The sequence below is a fragment of the Lonchura striata genome, chromosome Z, assembly GCF_050655825.1.
Source record: "Lonchura striata isolate lonStrDom1 chromosome Z, ASM5065582v1, whole genome shotgun sequence".
Classification (NCBI taxonomy): domain Eukaryota; kingdom Metazoa; phylum Chordata; class Aves; order Passeriformes; family Estrildidae; genus Lonchura; species Lonchura striata.
In genome coordinates, this window is record NC_140740.1 from 18,922,348 (window position 1) to 18,941,416 (window position 19,069).

At 37.7% G+C, this 19,069-nt stretch overlaps 1 protein-coding gene across 1 annotated transcript in view; it reads left to right on the forward strand.

Annotated features, from left to right (window-relative positions):
• The window catches only part of LOC116184592 (uncharacterized), a 71,641-nt gene that overhangs the window by 14,372 nt on the left and 38,200 nt on the right, over positions 1–19,069 (forward strand). The window contains exons 5-7 of the mRNA XM_085567984.1: positions 12,351–12,436; positions 14,667–14,719; positions 14,827–14,960. Of these exons, the coding sequence (XP_085424110.1) occupies positions 12,351–12,436; positions 14,667–14,719; positions 14,827–14,949 (262 nt within the window). The 3' untranslated portion in view covers positions 14,950–14,960. The remainder of the gene's footprint in view (positions 1–12,350; positions 12,437–14,666; positions 14,720–14,826; positions 14,961–19,069) is intronic.

The following is a 19,069-nucleotide window of genomic DNA, read 5'->3' on the forward strand; positions in this document are numbered from 1 at the left end:
AAGGATTAATTTGTTTCATTGATTTCTCTTTAGGCAGATTGCCAGAATTCTCTGCTTCCCACCTTTCTCTAGGACTTCAGCAGTAATAGACAGTAACAACCTAAGACAAATCAGCCCATTCTTGTAAAAATAGAAACACAAAATCCTGAAGTCCCAGGGAGGCTGTAAAGAAGTTTTTTCCTTTTGCTATAGACCCACTAATTCCTTAAGTGAGTCCATTTTCTCTCCTTTCACCACTTCCCTTTAAAAAAAAAGGTTATCATGTCCTGGTGGGAGTTGCTTAGTCTCATGAGCAATTTCAACAAGCAGTTAGATGTGAACAGTGAACATTTGATGTCACAGAGAAATGTTCTGTTCATGCTAAACAGCAGGGATAGGAATTACAGGAGGATTGCATAAACTTCAAGGTTCATTCTTTCTTAAAATCACCAGACCACCTACATCTAATCTATTTTCTATCCATCTACCTATCTGGGATATTGAAATAAAATGCAGTTTATGTCAGGTCCTGGAGTTGCTAGTCTGTGGGGGTAGATGGGTCTGCAATCTCCCAGATCAATTCATCTGCATGTTTTCAGGATCATCTGATAAAAAAAATCAGGCCTTGAAGTGTTGGGCTGTGGTGACAAAAGGGAGCTGGGCACTCCTTTTAGTGCAGATTGTGGAACCATGAGGGGAGAGAACGAGATCTGCTGCTGCTGCTACTCTGACTACAGCACTGCTCTTTTCAGACCTCCTTTACCTGCAGCAGAGTTGGTCAGCTGTGCTCTTCTGTTTGTTTCCACAATGCTTTCTAAATACTGTATTGATTTAGTCTTCACAAGTTAAACTTTAGGTGTTCCTAGTGCTATAGTAAAAAGTAATGTTACCACAGATTACTGTCTTTACTGCTTGGGCTTGTGGAAAGCTGTGTTATACAAACCCAGCACTTTTGGATATCATTGAGAGCAGAAAAATGTTAATTTTACCTCTGTATCTGACTTGTTATGAGTGTAGCTCAATGGCTACTTTCAAAGGGACAGTAAATTTATTGTATTGGATAGCAAGTCTGGGAAATTTTCAAGTTACAGCCCTGCTATTATTTTCCCCTGCTCTCTCAGAGGATGTTAGCCTACTACGTTCTTTTTAAATTTTCTGTAATTTCAGGTGAAATCCAAATACCAGTACTAGTGTCAAAGCATGATTTCCTTGTCATCCCACAAGAAAATATGCTTTGCCCGGCCTGTAATATTCTTGTGTTTTCTTGCATGAGACCCCTCTGTGGTCTGTCAAGTCTAACATACCCTTCTTTACCTGGCAGGTTTCAAAGGAACTTTAAAAGTAGTCATAAAGAGTTAATTCAGGTTTTCACTCCTGGGAATTCCTTGAAATCCCTGTTTTGTCTGGGGAAACACTGCAGTGTGGGTTAGCCTGCAGAAGGACAAGGGTGGCTGCCTCCATGCATGGCAGCCTGGGAAATGCTGATATCCTGGGGAATGCCGCAAACTTTCCTTCAAAGGCTTCTGTGGTGTAACAGGGACCCTCACTTTTCTCACTTAATACAGACCCTCTCTGCTGAGCATTCCCACTCCTGATAGTTTTTCACTGTCAAGTAACTTTGAAAATAAAGGCACAAAATGCAACAGTTCACATTCTTCCTGCTTGGATAGCCAAGCCCCAGGGAGGCTTGGCTCTCAGGGCAGCGTTTGTCTTGCTTGGAAGCTAATGCTCTCATTCCCTCTGCCCCTTTCTCCTTGCCAATCCTTTTCAGCTTACACAGGGGAATCCTTCTGCTCCTTTGCTAGGCAATAAGGAAAGTTATGCTCTTGATTAATAATGATAACAATATTCTTGGCTTGTAAAGTCTGAGTTAGGAACAGAGACAGATTTCCAACCCTATCCCTCCAGTTTGTAATAAAACAGGCAGAATCCATCACAGACCAAATTTAAAATGCTTAAGTCAAGCTCACATCCTTTCATCCCTTCAGAGCTGGAAACAGAGCCTGTTAGATTAGCAAACATTAACCTCTTGCATAGTTCTGAATGTAGGATTAATGCCTACTGAAGGGATAACTGTATGACCATGACACACACTAAACTATACATTAGGGCTGTCATTCTATTGATTGGGAGAAGTTTGCATGAAGAAGGACTCCCCACCAGGGAGAAAAACAGACTAGAGTGGGAAAAAGACACTCTATGATGCACCCACTCTATCTGCTAAGATGCTCTTTTAAAAACCTCAGTTGCCATTTCTGGCATTCACAGGGCAGATGTGCTGGAATCTGCATGCTTCACCCTGCAGTTCTGGTGCAGACAGACCACACAGGTTTTCAGATGTGACCCTAGGACTGGCTCATCTTTGGACATAACAGACCTCTGCCAATGCTGGATTTGCACATAAGTAGAGTTTTGCTTGGACTCTGCCCACATGGGGTTTTGTGGTCTTCTGGGACTCTAATTTGCTGTACTTATATATATATGCACATGTACTATATATATATATGCACACTATAGCACATATATATATATATATATATATATATATATATATATATATATATATTGTATATAATACTATATTCCCATTTAGCTAGTTTGGAAGAGACTGCTCCCAAAGACTTTTCTCCCTCACACCTAAGCTAAGGAAAAAGTGGAGTAAGCTAAGAAAAAGTGGAGAAGTAGTGATGAATACCATGTTTGTCAAACTTTCTTTTCATTAAAGTATGAAATCTTTGTGCTAAGAAAGCACAAGCTGATTGTTTCCTAGGGTTTGCTGGGTTAAATACAAACACTGGATTTACCTCTGATCACATCCAATTTTTGTGTCAGTCTCTTATAACATTGAATTCTACAGAAGCAACTGCAATTTCAGTGCATTTCTGAAAACAGACATTTTAAGGGCCCATCAAAACACTTTATTAGAGCAATCCTGAGGTCTCATCTGTCATTTAAAATTCATATTTATAGGGGACTCATGACAAAGGTGAGACCAGCTGTTTTAGAATTGAATCTTTTAGTCAAGGTAATTTTTGATTGCATTAAGTGCGCTGGCTCACAAGTTGTAAGAGTATTGGACTTGCTCTTAGTAGCGATGAAACCCTGCAGTTTTACAAGATGCAAATATTGGCCTTGGTCAGCCTGAATCATCAGATATAAAGAAAAACAAACCTGTGAGGAAGAGAAACAAAGACATCCCCTCTGATTGACACAATGAGGATTTGTGCCTTGCTGAGACAGGTCCATATATTTTGTAAAGGCAACTATAAGACCCTATAAGACTATAAGACCCAACTTCTGGAAAATATAAAAGATCTTGAATGGAAAGGTAAAATTGTAGCCAGAGTTCTGATAACTTTTTCCCTTGTAGCAGGGAGTAACTATTATTTTTTTCCCTGTAGCAGCCGGGAGTAACTTTTCTCCCCCTGCATTACTGAAGGCCATGCATCCATGGCTGTATGTGAACATAGGTAGGGAACTGCTGGGTACATGAAAGCTGGAAGTTAGGTACTACAGGGCATCAATTCTGCTGATATCAGCTCAACTCTAAGTCATTTAGCTCAAATAGCCAGGTGAAGGGTTAGAAAAAAATACGAGTGTATCGCAAGGTACCCAAAAACTGGACACCATTTTTTCTCTGGAAATATGTTCTTCCCAGCAAGTAATTTGATTTTTTCCTCCATTAAATGTATTTGTTTTAAATTCATCTAGAAATTCATAGAAATGGTTAACACTCATGCACTTCTGAACAGCATTTGGGAGTAGATCTCTTGCTTACCCATTTACCTCTCCTATTGTGAAGCTTTAAACCAGCAGCAGTAAAATTCACCTCCATGAATTAGGAGTTGCTATATTGCAGATCAAAATTTTGCTGTTTGCAGAAGCATGGAAAGAATACCATAATTTAATCTATTTGGTTAGAACTTAGCATTCAATGAATAACAAGTTTCTGCTTTTCCACAGAAAGTGTGAATTAAAACTTCAAATGAATGAGTACAACTTTCTTGCTTCGTATTTTACAGCCATTGCTGTATTGATAATTCATTTTTTCCAAGTGAGTAAAAAGTATGTGGCTTACCACACTAGCGCCTCATTACTAAGATCACAGGGAACATATTGAAAATGGTGGGATGTTAGATAGTTCTAGTGCTTTATGTAGCTATTAAAATTAGCTGCACCAGAACTTCTTTCAGTTTATACCATGTTAAAGGAAGTTAAAAAAAATGCAGTTATGGTTCTAATCAGCTTTTCAGCTCTACTGTATTCCACTATATCAAGAAGACCATCACTAATAAATCATAATTGTGTATTGGTAGAGATCATGGGTCTAGAAGGGAAGTATGATTTTTCTCATTCCAAAATTCACTGATTTTTAACATGCCAACCATTACACATATTCATGAGCTTGTGACTAGAAAATTATCCTTGTTAGACGTTCTTTTTAAAGAGCTCAACAGGAACTTTCTTGACTAACTGCTTTGGGACTCCTTCACCTAGAAACACTAACAGTGACATTAGTTGGAAAAATGCATAGGTTTAGTCCACACTGCACACTGCACCAACAATACCTTGACCTTGTGCACTTCATCATCTGTGGATTGTAAATAATTTTTGAAATTATTTTATCAGTTAGAAAATACATTAAAGTTAACTATGACACGTCTCAATCAAAACTGTGTTTTATCTTCTGAGTAATATTTTCATGTTTTTCCTTAACATTTGGATAGTAAAGAGAAAATTACCCAAGACTTTATGGTGTTTTTCAACTTTTCTAACTGAGTCAAAATTATCTTTCCAAAGTTGCCATTTTGGTTTTCAAATTTCTTTCTTCATCCATTGTCACAATGGCACCCTGTCTGGTCTGTGAGCATTTCCAGAGACTGGAATGCTATGGTTTCACTGGAAATAAAAAAATGTCCCAAAACATGAGTTTTGCTCATGGTTCAGTAGTAGTTTACATTTGATTTGATGCTGCCCATTAGGCATGACAACAGCTTTAGAGAAGGTTTCAAATGCATGCAGTGATCCCTTGCAATCATTATAAAATAACATAGGAATGCCTACAACAATAGGAACAGCACCATGGTTATAACTAATTTTAGCTAATTACATTCTGTTTTTCTAAACTCAAGTTTATTTCTAAGCTTGATCAAAACTTCCAGAAATAACTGTTTCTTTCCATTACCACTTTTTAGAGTGGGATAAGTTGTATTTCACTGCTTGATGAAGCCATCTCCATGTTCTCTGGTTTTTTTTTTTTTTTTTAGAAATGACCTTTGAGTTCATAGGGAGGTGTAAGTCTCTCATGTAGATTATCAATAAAGTAAATTTTTTAAAATCCTCCTGGTTAAAATAACATCAAAATATATAATACATTAAAATTTATCACTTAACAATTAATTCTCACATGAAAAAGAATTTATATCAGTACAAATTGACAAGAGGCAATTGTCTGTCAATGGACTTGCTTTTAGGTAGGGAAAGAGGCCAAGAATAAAGCATCTCACAGCATGGGTGCACCAATCACTCAAAAATTGCTTGATTCAGTTGTCAGGATATTGAAAACATATATTTAGAAATGCATGAGATAACAAGGAATAGTACAGCAAACAAGGAATTAAAATTTCAATGTAAGAGAAACTGCAATTAAGGGATTTCCTAAGTAATTCTAGCTGCATGGCTCAGAAGTTTAGTTTTGCAGCAAAAGCCTGGAAGAGAAACTAAATATTAAAAAACTGCACTTCTGAATATGATTAACACATATTAAACTGCATCTTCAGCACAGTTTCATATTTAAGGTGGCTGTGTCTTGTTTCCATCTCTGTCTACAACTATCTATCTGATTCTGACGGTCTGTGGTAAAAATACAGATGTCATTTGGATGTCATTCTGTATTAAATAATCATACAATGAAAAGATGCTTCTCAGCCACAGAAAGATGGTAAAGCAGTTGCTCTTTAAAAAAAGCCACACTAAAGCCACACTAGATGAATTATGTAATTTCCATGGTTATAAAACAACTTGAGAAATTGTACTGTAACAATATGATATATGGTAGAATTGATTACTCCAAAAATCCTTTCAAGAGGAAAAATTGCTGGGGAGAGGGGGAAGGGAAAAGCTTTTTTTTCTGTTCAAGCTTCACTTCCTAAGGATTTAGCTTCTGTGGAGAAAAACCTCACATTCAGTTGTTACGTTGAGTGGTCATTCAATTTATTTATTAAATAGTCAAATATATTCTTTTCAGTATATATGAATAGTTTAATTTATTCTGCTGAAAGAGAGATAAGTATCAGAAATAGCAATAGAAGTCACATAATGAGATAAGAATACTAGAAAATCTGAGGATTTTAGTACAGTCCATTATTCATTCAATTCCTGGCAGCCTTTATGATTACAAATCATTTGATTGACTAACTAGACATTCTCAAAGTGAATTATGAATCAGGTTCATTTTTCCTGGTTGAGAGTTGGTACATGTTGTAACTCTTCCACTTTGTGATATATCAACCTCTTGTAACAGTAATAAGAGATATAATCAACTCCTTATTTCAGGACAAATAAATTGGCTTTTCAAAAATGAAATGTAGTTGCTAACATTTTTACAGTGTGAAATTTAATTTCTTCTGGCTATTCTCAGAGTGCAGTCTGGTCGATGACAGAGTTTTTGAATATTTGACTTTGCTAAAATTCTTTTAGGAGCCTCACACCCTCAGTCCAGGCATACTGATAGCCGTGGAAATTTGGTGCTGAGTCTAAGAGCAGTAAGTGGTCCCTTTACTTGTTGAAAACAAGCCTCAAACACTGAAAACCTGGCCCACAATTTGCTCTTTTGTGCCTGGCTCTAATCTCAGTTTGGGAATATGGAACAGTTTTAAAGATATTTAAGTTTACTTTGAAACACAAAAAAGGGAAAAAAAAAAAAAAAAAAGAAGAATATCTTCTAAAGTGTACTTGACCCTCAATTCCTCTTTCATGAAAAGTCCCTCAGGCTTTTGTGGAAATTATGCAAAGGGAATGACTGGCAGGCTAGGGTAGGACTCATTTGTAGAACAAATGCACAATCAGATCACAAATCCCCCTGGAATAGGTTTAGTGAGAGGTGCATTTCACCTTCAAATGACTATAGGGAAAACAAAATTAAAAAAAAAGACTGCTCAAAATCTGTGAGAGTGAATGTCCAAGAAAATCACTATGAAGAGCATTCGTACCTTCCATCTGCATGGCAGATGTAGCCCATAGTGCTGGTTTGGCTTTCTGGGGTGTGGTGGTCTCTGGATCCTTATGTCCTAGTCAGCAAAAGCAGCTCCCAAGTGTGGTGATATTGTCTGGGGTACATGACAAAGTGTTGGGTCTGAGGGACAGGGTACACCATATCCTCTGGTACATGTGCTGAAACAATGCCTCTTCCCACATGGGTTTCTGTGCAACAACACCACCACAGGTCACAGCTTTGCAGGGAGGAGAGGATTTTTCTGTTTCTTAGGGAAGTTAGCCCAATGTTTGTGTGCTTATTTTAGTTCCAGTAAAGGGATAGGCTGATATTCAGTGGATTACCATTATTTGTAAAACAATTTCAAGGACTTAAATCCCCTCTGTTTCCCTTCTGAAACATAAAAGCACATCTCTAAAGCAAAACCTTTTGGGAGAAAAGATGTATTACCACTTTAGTTTTGGAAGGCCTTAATGTAATGTGGTGATTAGTTTTAGAAACAATGGTTACAGACTTCAGATTTCTTCTTTATTCATCTTTCTTTCTTTCTTTCTATCTAATTTCTGGCCTTCTAATAACCTTAATGAAATGATGAGTAGTTTAGAATATTATTAAATAGCTTTCATAGGATAAAAAATTTCTGATTACATCATGAGTACAGATTATTATATATTCCATTAATTTTAAAATTATGATTAAGAGGATAATACCAAAAAAGATGTTTGCAACAATTTTAACTAAGCTGTGTTAATTGAGTTAGGGGATAAGAAATGAGATTTAAAGGGTGAAAAATGACTGAAATCAAAGTCTTCATAGTTTTGAAATCAAGTGGATTACGAGAATGGTCAGAATGGAGGAGGTGGGGGGGTGGTGTCAAAATCTGAATGAGTGGTTTGAGTAGAAAATTCACTTACTTTTAGGCCATGTGTACTGCTTTTCACAAAAGTGATTTGCAATGGTGCCTGATGTCATGTGAAAGGTAAAAAATGCCTGCTAGTTATCAACAGGATACACGTTGCTCATTGTCAGGCAAAGGTATGCAACAAGAATGGACACAGAAAAGTCTGCTCAAAAGTTGTCACACCTGGCAGCTCTGCATCCACTAATGTGCAGAAGCACAGCAGATCAACCTCCAGCATGCCTGGGTTGGGATCACTGTCCAAAGTGGTGCATGGAGTGGCAGTGACTTTGTTGCCTTTCATTTAATATCTCAAATGTGGGCCACTGTTGTCCTGATCTGACATTTGTTTGTAACTACTATTTGTCAGCACAGCATGAATTTTTACCAGGCTATTTTACTTATTGCTCTGAAATACTAGTTGGTAGTTAAATGCCACTTTTCTCGTTACCATGCTCTTCTTGGTGGCCCTCTCCCAGATTCTCACCATTCAGAGGACTTTATATGCAATGTTCACACCTCTCCACTTGAACATAGCTCCAACCTATCTGGAAAAGGCAAGATTTTTTTACCTGTGCTCCTTCAACATTAACCAGAGAGTAAATGAGTAATCAGAGACACACACATGCTGGGAGAACTTCTGGAATCATCTGTACTTATGAAAATTACAGCACCCTTTGCAGTTTCCTTCTGGGGATGTGAGAGGAAACCAATACTCATGAAACAGACTTGGGAGAAGGACGACAGAAAAGCAAATGAAAAGCAAGATGCAGAACTTAAGTTACCAGTAAGGGATGATGGAGGCAATATGCCTTTGTTTAAAAGATTGACACAGGTAGCCTGTTAAGGACAGGCTAACTCATATGACCAATATCAGATTGGCTATCACATATCTCTTGCTTGCACATGGGTTCCTTACACTCAGTATGTGCTGCCTCCTTCTTTGGCATGTTTCAAAAATTTTATACTGATTCAGGGCATAAAGAGAAATCTAAACCATCATATGTCCCAATGAAGCTGGGGAAAGACTGATTACAAAACATCAGCTCTTGAACCCCAAAGAGAAAAGCACAAAATGAATTTGAATTTAACCAAGAATAATAAAATACTGTAATGACTGATGGAGACATTAGTATTGCAGGCTTAGTAATGTTGGTTGAGATTTAATATGTACCTCTTTCTTTCAAACTTTAATTAACAGCTTTAATTATTTAAAGAAACAAACAAACAAACAAACAGTGCATCCTTAAACACTACTAAAAAAAAATAAAGTCATCATTGATATTTGAAAACAGAAATAAAAAAGAACATATTGCATTCACACCAACTACATACCAAGCAGAATGTTAATAACATTAACCTTTACTCTATCAGATATTTTCAAGAAATACCACTATATTTTTTGCAATGGCTCATATCTGTCATTTAACTGACATGTGAACTTTTCTAAGTTTGCCAAATCACTGAGGCCTGAATACCATTCAGCAATGTTAATTTTGTTTTCCTATTCGAGCTTTTACACAATTATTCTCATGGCAGTCATTCTAGCCTTGAGTATAAATAATACTTCAAGTGGTTTGTTGATATCCAAAAAATGATGTGTATCTACATTAAGAGACTCTAGAATCTAATGGGAAAACCATGCATATTATTAAGCTGAAATGCCTGTTTCTTTCCTCCCAGATGGGAAGTAGTACAGGGTAGTGCCATGGCATATGCATTAATTTTATTCCTTCCGCAAATTTTAGCACATATTATTTTTGCAGATTTTGAATCTCTGCCTCCCACCCAGTATACAGGAGAGTTAAAAAGGAATTTGCTGCAGGGAAGATCTCAGCCTTAACAAGGGCCCTGGATAACTCTTAGGTGAGCTGAGGAAGAAGAGCATGGGAACAGTTCTGCTTTGGAAAAGAGTAAGAGAAAAAAATGAAAGTTTGATAGAAGGAAATCCCGAGGAGGATTAACAAGGGCAAAAAAGAGAGATAGAGAGTATACTATTTTCCTGGCTCCCACATTTCAATCTTACAGACTGGGTATGCTGGATCTGAAGGTTCTAGCATTAAATAAAGGGCACATTTAAAATCGGGATTACAACCAAAGAATAATGAAAAACACAAATCCCAATATCTGTTCATCAGTGTTGCTACCCAAATAAAACTTAGTCTGTAACAGATTTCTCCCTAAGTCTATGGATCTCTTGCAAATGATTTTCCACAGTTTCATATTACTTGCTTTTCAAAATTCCAGGACTTTTCTTAATTTTTCTTGCTTTTCAGTCCAAAGGGCCTTTTAATTTCCTCAGGATCTGAGAAAGTGAAAGCAGCACACTGTAATGCAAGCTGAATGTTTGTGTGGGAATAAGCTGTGTGGGAGCATTTTATAAAATTGTGACTGTTGGTGTTTGCAGATGTGCAAGCATAGAATGGCATCATCTCTAAAGACTGATGGTCTAAGGAAAGGTAGGGCAGTACAAAAAGACTGTTTATTTATCTCATCAGTATTTTTCTTTTTGCAGCTTTACTCTCTGGGTTCCTGTTAATTAATCTTGGTATGTGTTTGGACTTCACAACCTGTGCCTATCACTTACAAGGACTTTTAAGCTAACATCAGTTAATGGCTGCAGAATCTAGAGTGGGTGTTGAGTCTTGAGGGGAGCCCTGGGTAAACTTGCTCAGAGATGTGGGTTCAGAATGGTATTGTCCTTTCACGCTGGTTCAGCCAAAGGCTGCAATAAAGTAACTACTGTATTTAGATTAAGTTACTCTTGCTATTCCATAGTCATAGGAAAATGATATCTAGAGGTGAGCATAGGGATGGTGAAAAGGCATGTGCTCCACAGCCTACCATCAATGCAGCTCCTGGGAGAAGCCCAGCCTGCCACACATGCACGATGCAAGCTGGCTGCCTGTGCCTCTGCAGAACTACAGAGAGAGCCGTGGTCCTTTCCACTGTATAAAGGCTTTCTGAATTGATGAATTGATCTGTCTCCTGAATAAAAGGAGGTATTATGGCAGATAGGCACACACTGCTTGATTTGAGCATCACAGTGCCCAGCCAGATCTGTGTCAGCTACATAATATATTCTAAAAACACAGATCTGTTGGCCAAGCACAACAGTGCATACCTAGCTGCAAATCGACACAACATTTAATATTTTTAGTATCTGCTTAATCCATCTTAATTTTAATTTGATGCAATACCTTGGTCCTCTCTCTCTCCACTGAACAACTATGGTCAAAACATCTATATTTTAGACATCTGATTTAAGTGCTACCACTAGATGGGAAGAAGTCAGCCTTTATTTCTGTAGTCCTTTTTTTGTCTTTTTTTTTTTTCCTCTTCTGATCAGCACAGATGCAGTTTTCATCAGGATAACTTCTGTTGTGCTTGAATTCCTCTTTGTGTGGTTCCCAGCATTTCAGACAGGCACTGCAAGTATCACACCCTTCTCTGGTATGCTATTCCCATGGCAGAGAGAGATGGGTAATGTTTTCTGAGCTTCTTCCTCTATTTTTATTCTTCCTCTATTCCTCCTTTTCTATAGAGGATCAAAATGGATTATTTTCATCTTGACATGCAAATGCCTAGGCTGTGCCCTTGGCTGAGATCTCAGCATTGACTACATAAATGAAAGATATGGGAGCAGCAGAGTTTTAATATCGTATATGGAAGCGGCAGACTTATTTCTTAAGGAAAAAAAAAAGAGAAAAAGTTACTATAGTCCTTTGTGCCTTGCAAAAGAATTAAAAAAGCCTAATAAAAACATTTCCTCATGCACTACTGAATACTATATTCACATGCAGTCATTGGTCTGCACAGAGGCAAATGAACATTGTGTGCAGCTCGATATCTTATTGTTGTACTCAGATCTGCCTGTTTGCCATGCCAAAAGTATCAATGGGAGTAAAAGACACATGAATAATTTTACCAAGTCAGATTATACCTCCAAATATGAACATTTAATAACTGATGGAATTATAAAAGAAATAGGGAGGATTTCTAAGGCTGCTTGAGAAACACTTACAGAGATAAAAAGGTAAAATTCTTCACCCATTTTCACTCCACGCAATAGCAGTTAAGTAAATGAAATAACATGACCTGCAAATCAGTGCAGGATATGACTCTCAGAACACATCAATACACCATAAAATTCATCATGTGGTTTCATGTTAACATGAAAGAAATTGTGTCTGACCTCGAAAGCATGCACACTGGCTCACTGTTTCTAATTATTATAATATTCTTTTTCTGAAACTGCAGCAGCAAAACACTATCAAGAAACTGCCTCCTGGCTAACATTCTCAGCAAACCCTCATGGCTATTTATGCAAATGAGCAGCCCAACAAGTAAGTTGTTAGCCTAAATGAAAATTATAGCAGATAAAAATTTTCAGCCTGGGAACTGAGCTAACAAGGAAAAGAATTGCATGAAGCTGACAGCACAGTTTTGAACATTGGGAAAAATAAAGGAAAGCACAGCTACTGGAATTAACTCATGGGACTGAGGCAAACAGAAAAAGTCCACATCCATTGTTATGTTGCACATAGCTAATGAGTGCATATGCTTTAACACACTAAAACTCAAGACAGTGTTTATGGTAGGCAGTGAATTAAGCGTGGACTGACAATGTAGCAGCATGGTGCTACTGTTAATTGTCCTTGCTCTTTACTTCCCTTCAGGAAAAGTGTTTGGATGGGGTTAGGCAGCCTAGATGCATTCTTCAAAGCATTCCAGAGGAGTAAACAAGGTATTTGTAAGAGGCTGGGGAAGCACTCTGGCACAAGGTCCTAAGCTGGCTGAGTGGGGCGAGGAGTTGGAGGAGAAAGTTGATAAGCCATGCTGGGCTTGTTCTGCAATGTCCCTGGCTGCTGTTCAGACTAAGGTCTTGGACACAGCCCACTGACAGGCCTTCTGCCAGGAGATTTTTTGCTATAAGAGTTTTGCTTAGGTAGGATTTTATTAGTAAAAATTGTCTCAATCCTCCTTTTATAAAAATCTATCCCACCTTTCTCTTCTACCCCAGGACAGGGAATATTTTGTGTATATATCTGGGTGAAATGCACAAACAAATTCATTTCCCATGGATAATATATTCAGAGTGATTTGCTTTTCAGAGTCAGAAGCTCAAAATCATGAATTTATTATGCAAAGTAATAATTGCAAATTATATTGGCAAACTACATTCCAGAAAAAAAAGGGAGTATTAATATAACTAAAAGGATTTTAAAAATACTGGCTCTTAACTTGGGGCTACTACAGATATTTTAGGAGGTTGTATATCTCTGTTCCATGTAAACCACCAGAGGCAGTAGCTTTCATTTTAAAGGTCTGGTGAGATACTGCAATTAATGGGCCCATCTAACAGCATATGTTGTGCTTGTATTGAGTAGTAAGACATGGAAAAAAAAAGAAAGAAATGCTTAGTGCCATAAAAATTTGCATCTCTTTCTAGTTCATTTTTTAGTGCAAAGAAATGAAATATATCAGGGTCAGATCATGAAAGGATTTGACTCCAGTTTTTGGGTCAAGCTAGGCTATGCCTTTAGTGGGATAACTGGACAGCACATTTTGACTTTGTGGGTCTTAAAGAATCTGAAATGCCTCATTAACAATCCCTTGGAGAGATAGAACACTTCCCAAGGATGACTGGAACAGCCCAGCTGCTCCATGTGAAACTAGGGGCAGGTGGTTATCCCTCCTTCAAGATGCCCACATGTTCCCTGCCTGGCTTGGTCCTTTGTGGTTATCAGCAGAAAGGGGCACTGACAGCTGCCAGAGTCAAGATCTTTAATGCAGTGCTTATCAGCTAAAAGAGATTTATTTGTTCTCCTGGATCTGTATGTTATATTAGGAGTACTCACAGGATTAATTTGCAGTCGTGGTCTTCTTCACAAAAACCCCACAGCTCTCTGCTGCTATAGGAGCATTTTCCTCTCTGGCACACATGTTCCATTAGAAAGCATTCTGAAGTAGATAATGTTATGCAGGCTAGTTGAGATTTGTGGGTAGTTATGACAAAATTAAAGATAATGTCCTTGTAAACTTTACAAATAACGATTGCAGTACTTACGGTGTAATTTACAAATATGGACCATCAGAAAGTAGCAAAGCTTGTCAAGCTAAAACTTCAGTGATATTTTTATAATTTCATAAAATAATTATGACCTGAGTGCAAGGGTGGGATTCAGTGATTCAAGTGCTGTACAAGTTTGTTTCTGTCTCTGTCACACATGCTGGCTGCACTCTTGAGAGAGTATAGTGCTTCCCTTCCCATAAGGGACATGCTTGAGAATCATTTTCTGCTACCAGCCCAGGAGGAACTTATTCAGGTTGTGGTGTGAGAGTGCCCATGTAGCTAGGCTTCTAGGTCTAGGCTGCCAAATAAGGCATTTGAGGCATTTAAAACTTCACCTGGTTGTAGTTAAAGCCTTAAGGGATATGCCTTTATGAGGTGGGGAGAAGAGTGATAGCTGTGCAGCATTTTCAAGGGACTTTAAAGACTTAGGAGCTGTGAGAGTTTACAACCCACTGCAAGTAGAGAACAAACTATCTAACCCTTATTATCTTTTCTTATAGTGTGCCTTATTGATAGTGATTACCATAAAAGGGGTTTCACCTTGTTGAAGAAGGTAATTAAAAAAAATATGAATATGTAACTGAGATGTTTAGTGTGTAAATACTGAATTTGTTAAAATTATCCTTCACTGAACAGAAAACTATTTTGCTTTTCAAGCAGAGCAAGAGAGATCATGATTCACAGATCGTTTACACAGGCCCGAGACCAAGACCGACATGTCTTTGGACTGAAAAAGAGGAGCAGTCTGCAGCCTCCAGCCTTACCCAGCTGTGTTATCAATAGCACTTACAAAGGTAAGCCTGCTCCTCAGGTATCACAGCATAGTTCCTCCAAATGGAATCATACTGTAGTACAGTCTTGGTCTTTCCCATCAGGTGAGGACACAGACTGATAAACTCTTTCAAACATGTAGTAAATCTAGCTAAAAGCACAGTTAAAATTAGAAAAGGGAATTGGAGTTCAGCAGAACTCAACAAAGCTGAATAACTACTCAATTGAATCCAATTCTCTTGGTATTTGTAGACCTATTCTTGTGAGGAATAACTCACTGTTTTGGGAACTACTTTGGGTCATCCAAATCATGCTTGATGTGGCAGTGTTTTGATATGGTTTGGGAAGTTTCTGTCACTTTTTCATGTTAGTGAAATTACTATCATGACTGATGACCTCAATAGCAAAGAATGATGTGTTCTATATTTCTCCATCCACTGATACAAAGAAACTTTGCCATAAGGTTTAGAAATAAGTCTTGAAATACTAAAAATAGTTACAACTATAAATGAACATTGTGCTGAAGTGCATTGCTATTAGGCAAAGCTAACAACAGAGGCTCTAGTATGAGCTGAAGAGGCTCAGGTTAAAAACTATGTTGGTGGCTCCCAAATTGTGTCATAGCAATAATGCAAGAATGTAAAGCCAGGTCTGTATTTCCTTGCTAGGGTCTCAAGTCTGATTTTGAAGCTTCAGTTGGCCCTACTGCCTTGAAAACTACAGAATAGTTGGTTTTTACTCTATTTTAACCTTCAAAATGTTTGGCAGTCCAGAGTCCTTTTTCTGCTGGTGAAGGAGAGAGATCAACCCACCACTGTGTAAGAGAGGCAGGCTCTGGGTTGCTGACTTCTGAAGACACCAAGGTGACCTGGACTGAAGTGCATCCAAAGCTGATACCATGCAGGTGGCTCCAGCATGCAATCCACAGTGCTGAGTAAACTACACATTTCCTACCCTGCCCTTCATAACCTGTTCAAAACAGCAGAGAGAAGCATCTATTCACTCAGTAGACAAACAATCTCATGAGTGTAGATATTTTCAGCTGTTTTTTGTTTGTTTGTTTCTCATAAAACTGAGAAGGGAAATACTGTTTTCTGTTAAAATATTTTGGGAAGAGGGCAGAAAGTGATAGTGCCTGCCCTCTTCTTGTAGTGCAATAGCCCTATTGTCAGAGCTGTCACAGAGGAAGAGGAGACACGTGGGTCCCATTTCCCCTTCTGCCTTGAGCTGCTCAGACCCTTGTTTCCTGCCCTTTAGAGAAAAGGCTCTAGTCAACGGGAGGATTCAGTATTCACCAAGAAACCAGTGAGTGAAGATGAAAGGGAGCTCATGGCTTTAGGGGTCAGGGAATCCTTTCAGTTGCACTCTCTGCTCCCAGGATAATTTCTGTTTATTTAAAGACTGCCTCGTGTAAGCATACACAGCCTTGGGATGACACAGTGACATGGTTTCACTGTTTTCTGCTGACCCACATGACATGAACTGTGCCTTGCAAAAAATGTATGGAACACACATGTTTTTGTTGAATAGACATTGAAGATATTCAATTGACAGAAAAGAGTAAGAGGAATATAAAATAGCACTATTTGAGATAAGGAATTGTACTGAGAAGGTAAAACAGGTTCTTTGTTTATCCAATCAAGAAAATAAGTAGTAAGGAGAAAAAAATATAATCAAAGGAAGTTTTAATTTTCCTTCTCTCTCTCTTTTTTTTTTCCAAACAAAAACTGCAATTAACCTGTTGAACTAATTACTACTAGGTGTAACTTAGGCCAAGAGATTAGTAGGATCCAAAAAGGATTACACAAGTATATGCATAATGAAAATATCCATAAAGTACAATAGGTAGAATATTATCTCAAACCCTTTTAAAGAATAGCTTACATCTTTATACCAAGTGAATCCTATGTACCTCTGTCTAGTCAAGGACCTTGTGAAGCACTCCTCATTTTATCCAGGTCTGTACTTATCTTCCTTACAGAAAAAAACCCCAAACAGTAAAAGAAGTCAGCTAAATTACAATACACTCCTCTGCATTATTTCTGTTCCAGGGGAGCAGCTGTTTTATTGCTCAGATGGAACAGTGATTTTACAAATTTGTGTGATACTTATACTTCTTATATTAGCATTTTTACCTTATAACTAAAATTCAGCTCTGGTAAATAAAGGGAGAAGCATAATCTGACCACACAGCTAGGAATGAAATGTTGTAAGAGGAAATCCACAACAGTGGAAACATAATTTTCTATTATAGGTGTACTCCTACTTGCAACAGGAGTGAGCTGACAACAAAGGTCTTTGCAGAATAGCTTCCAATACCAATAATGCAGTGGGAGATATGGACAGCTATCAAATTCCCTGTGTGTCATTTCATACAGGCTGAGGATAAGCCTTTCCCCTGCACTCTGTTTTTAGGTGCACAATGATGCTTGGAAAATCAGAGAACATTTCAGGGTTGGGGTATTCTTCCTCCTCTTTCTGGACTTAGATATTTAGAAATTAATAAGTACAGGCAGATCTTAAAATAACTGTCAAGGTTTTATAATTGGTTTTAGTGTCTGGGAGGCCATAGAAGTTAAGGGAAGACTTAGTCTTGCATTATATTAAGTAAATAATTATTTACTGTCTGTAGTAAATGTCAAATCAGAATTTCATTTGAATTTATATAGTCTTTTCCCCTCTGATCTCTTTTTTGCTGGTCTCTTGAGCCATCTAAATTTTCCCATTCCTGAGGAAGGCTGCCCTTCTAGCCTCTTAATGTGACCCTAGAGGTGAGAAGACCAACTGGTTTTCTGTTTGCTGCTGAATATATTGTTTTATTGTTATGAAAATATAGAAAGGTCTTGCCTTGCTACCAGACTCACTATTTCACATTGTCAATTCCAGAGAAACAGTCCCACCCTAGTTATAGCCACCAGAAGGAGCTGAGCATCAAACACTGGATTCCTGAGTGTTCTTGTGTCCCCAGGTACTACTGAAGTTTTTGCAGTCCAAAGGTGTTCACTGCCTTAAGTGTCCAAGACTAAAGAAAGCTCTTTCTATCAATATAAATGTATCAGTTAAATTCAGTTGTGAATGATATTTAATAATTCCAGGGTCTCTTTACTCTTGTTTTATAATTTGTCACATTACTTTATTACTGTTTGCAAAAGTAACAAATGATATTGCAACAAGGATTCATTTGGGCAGATTAAACCTGCAGAGGGATTTCAAATGCAGGTTTTTGTTCTCTGGAATTAGACATCAGTACCCTGTGGAATTATTTCTGACATTTCATCCATCATACACTCAGAACAAACAAGCTGGTGATGATCTCTTCCTGCTCATAGAACAACTTTCACAAAACCTTCCCAACCTATTAGTGTCAGGAAATTGTGCTTGGAAAGTTCAGAGAAAAAAGAAAATTCTTCTGCATATGAAAGGCAGAAACCTTATAATGTGTCAATAACATGCATTGGGAGGTCTGTTCATATAGATACCTTTAGCTGGTGTAAATTGGAACGACATCACTGGTGTATGTATATTGATTTAGTTCAGTCCTGGAATTTTCACACAGGAGTGTCTAGATCTACAGCTGTCAGAATCTGGACCTGGTTCTAAAAGTAAAAAATGAAACTGGTATTAGGTAGAATGTAAGGTGGACTTCTTCTTTTCCTCTTTGTTTGAAAAAGTATATTCTGAAGCACATAAGTTTCCATTATAACCTCTTGCACTTTGCTATTTTCAGTCTTTTCTTGAATTTTTGAGCATGTATTTTAGTGGCCTAAGGTTTTCTTTCAGCCAGCTGTTTGGCCAAACATGGCCAAACTAGATTAACTGTATTACATAAATACATCAGTGAAAAAACTATGGGCTACCTCATAATTAGAGGATAATAACCTTTTAAACTCTATTAATTATATTTTTCCTATTAGATCTCAAATAGGTTTCCCATTCTGCATAGGACAGCAAGTATTTTTTTAATTACAAGAGGTTTTTATCCTCATCCTGCCTCCTCCTCTCCCCTGCTATAAAAGTGAATATAATGTGCTTAGATGTAATATGGTCTCACACTGAAATCTACAATCACGCCCCTAAACTAACAGAAAAGGTAAAATCAACAAAAGGGAGATTCTAGAAACAGAATGCCTGA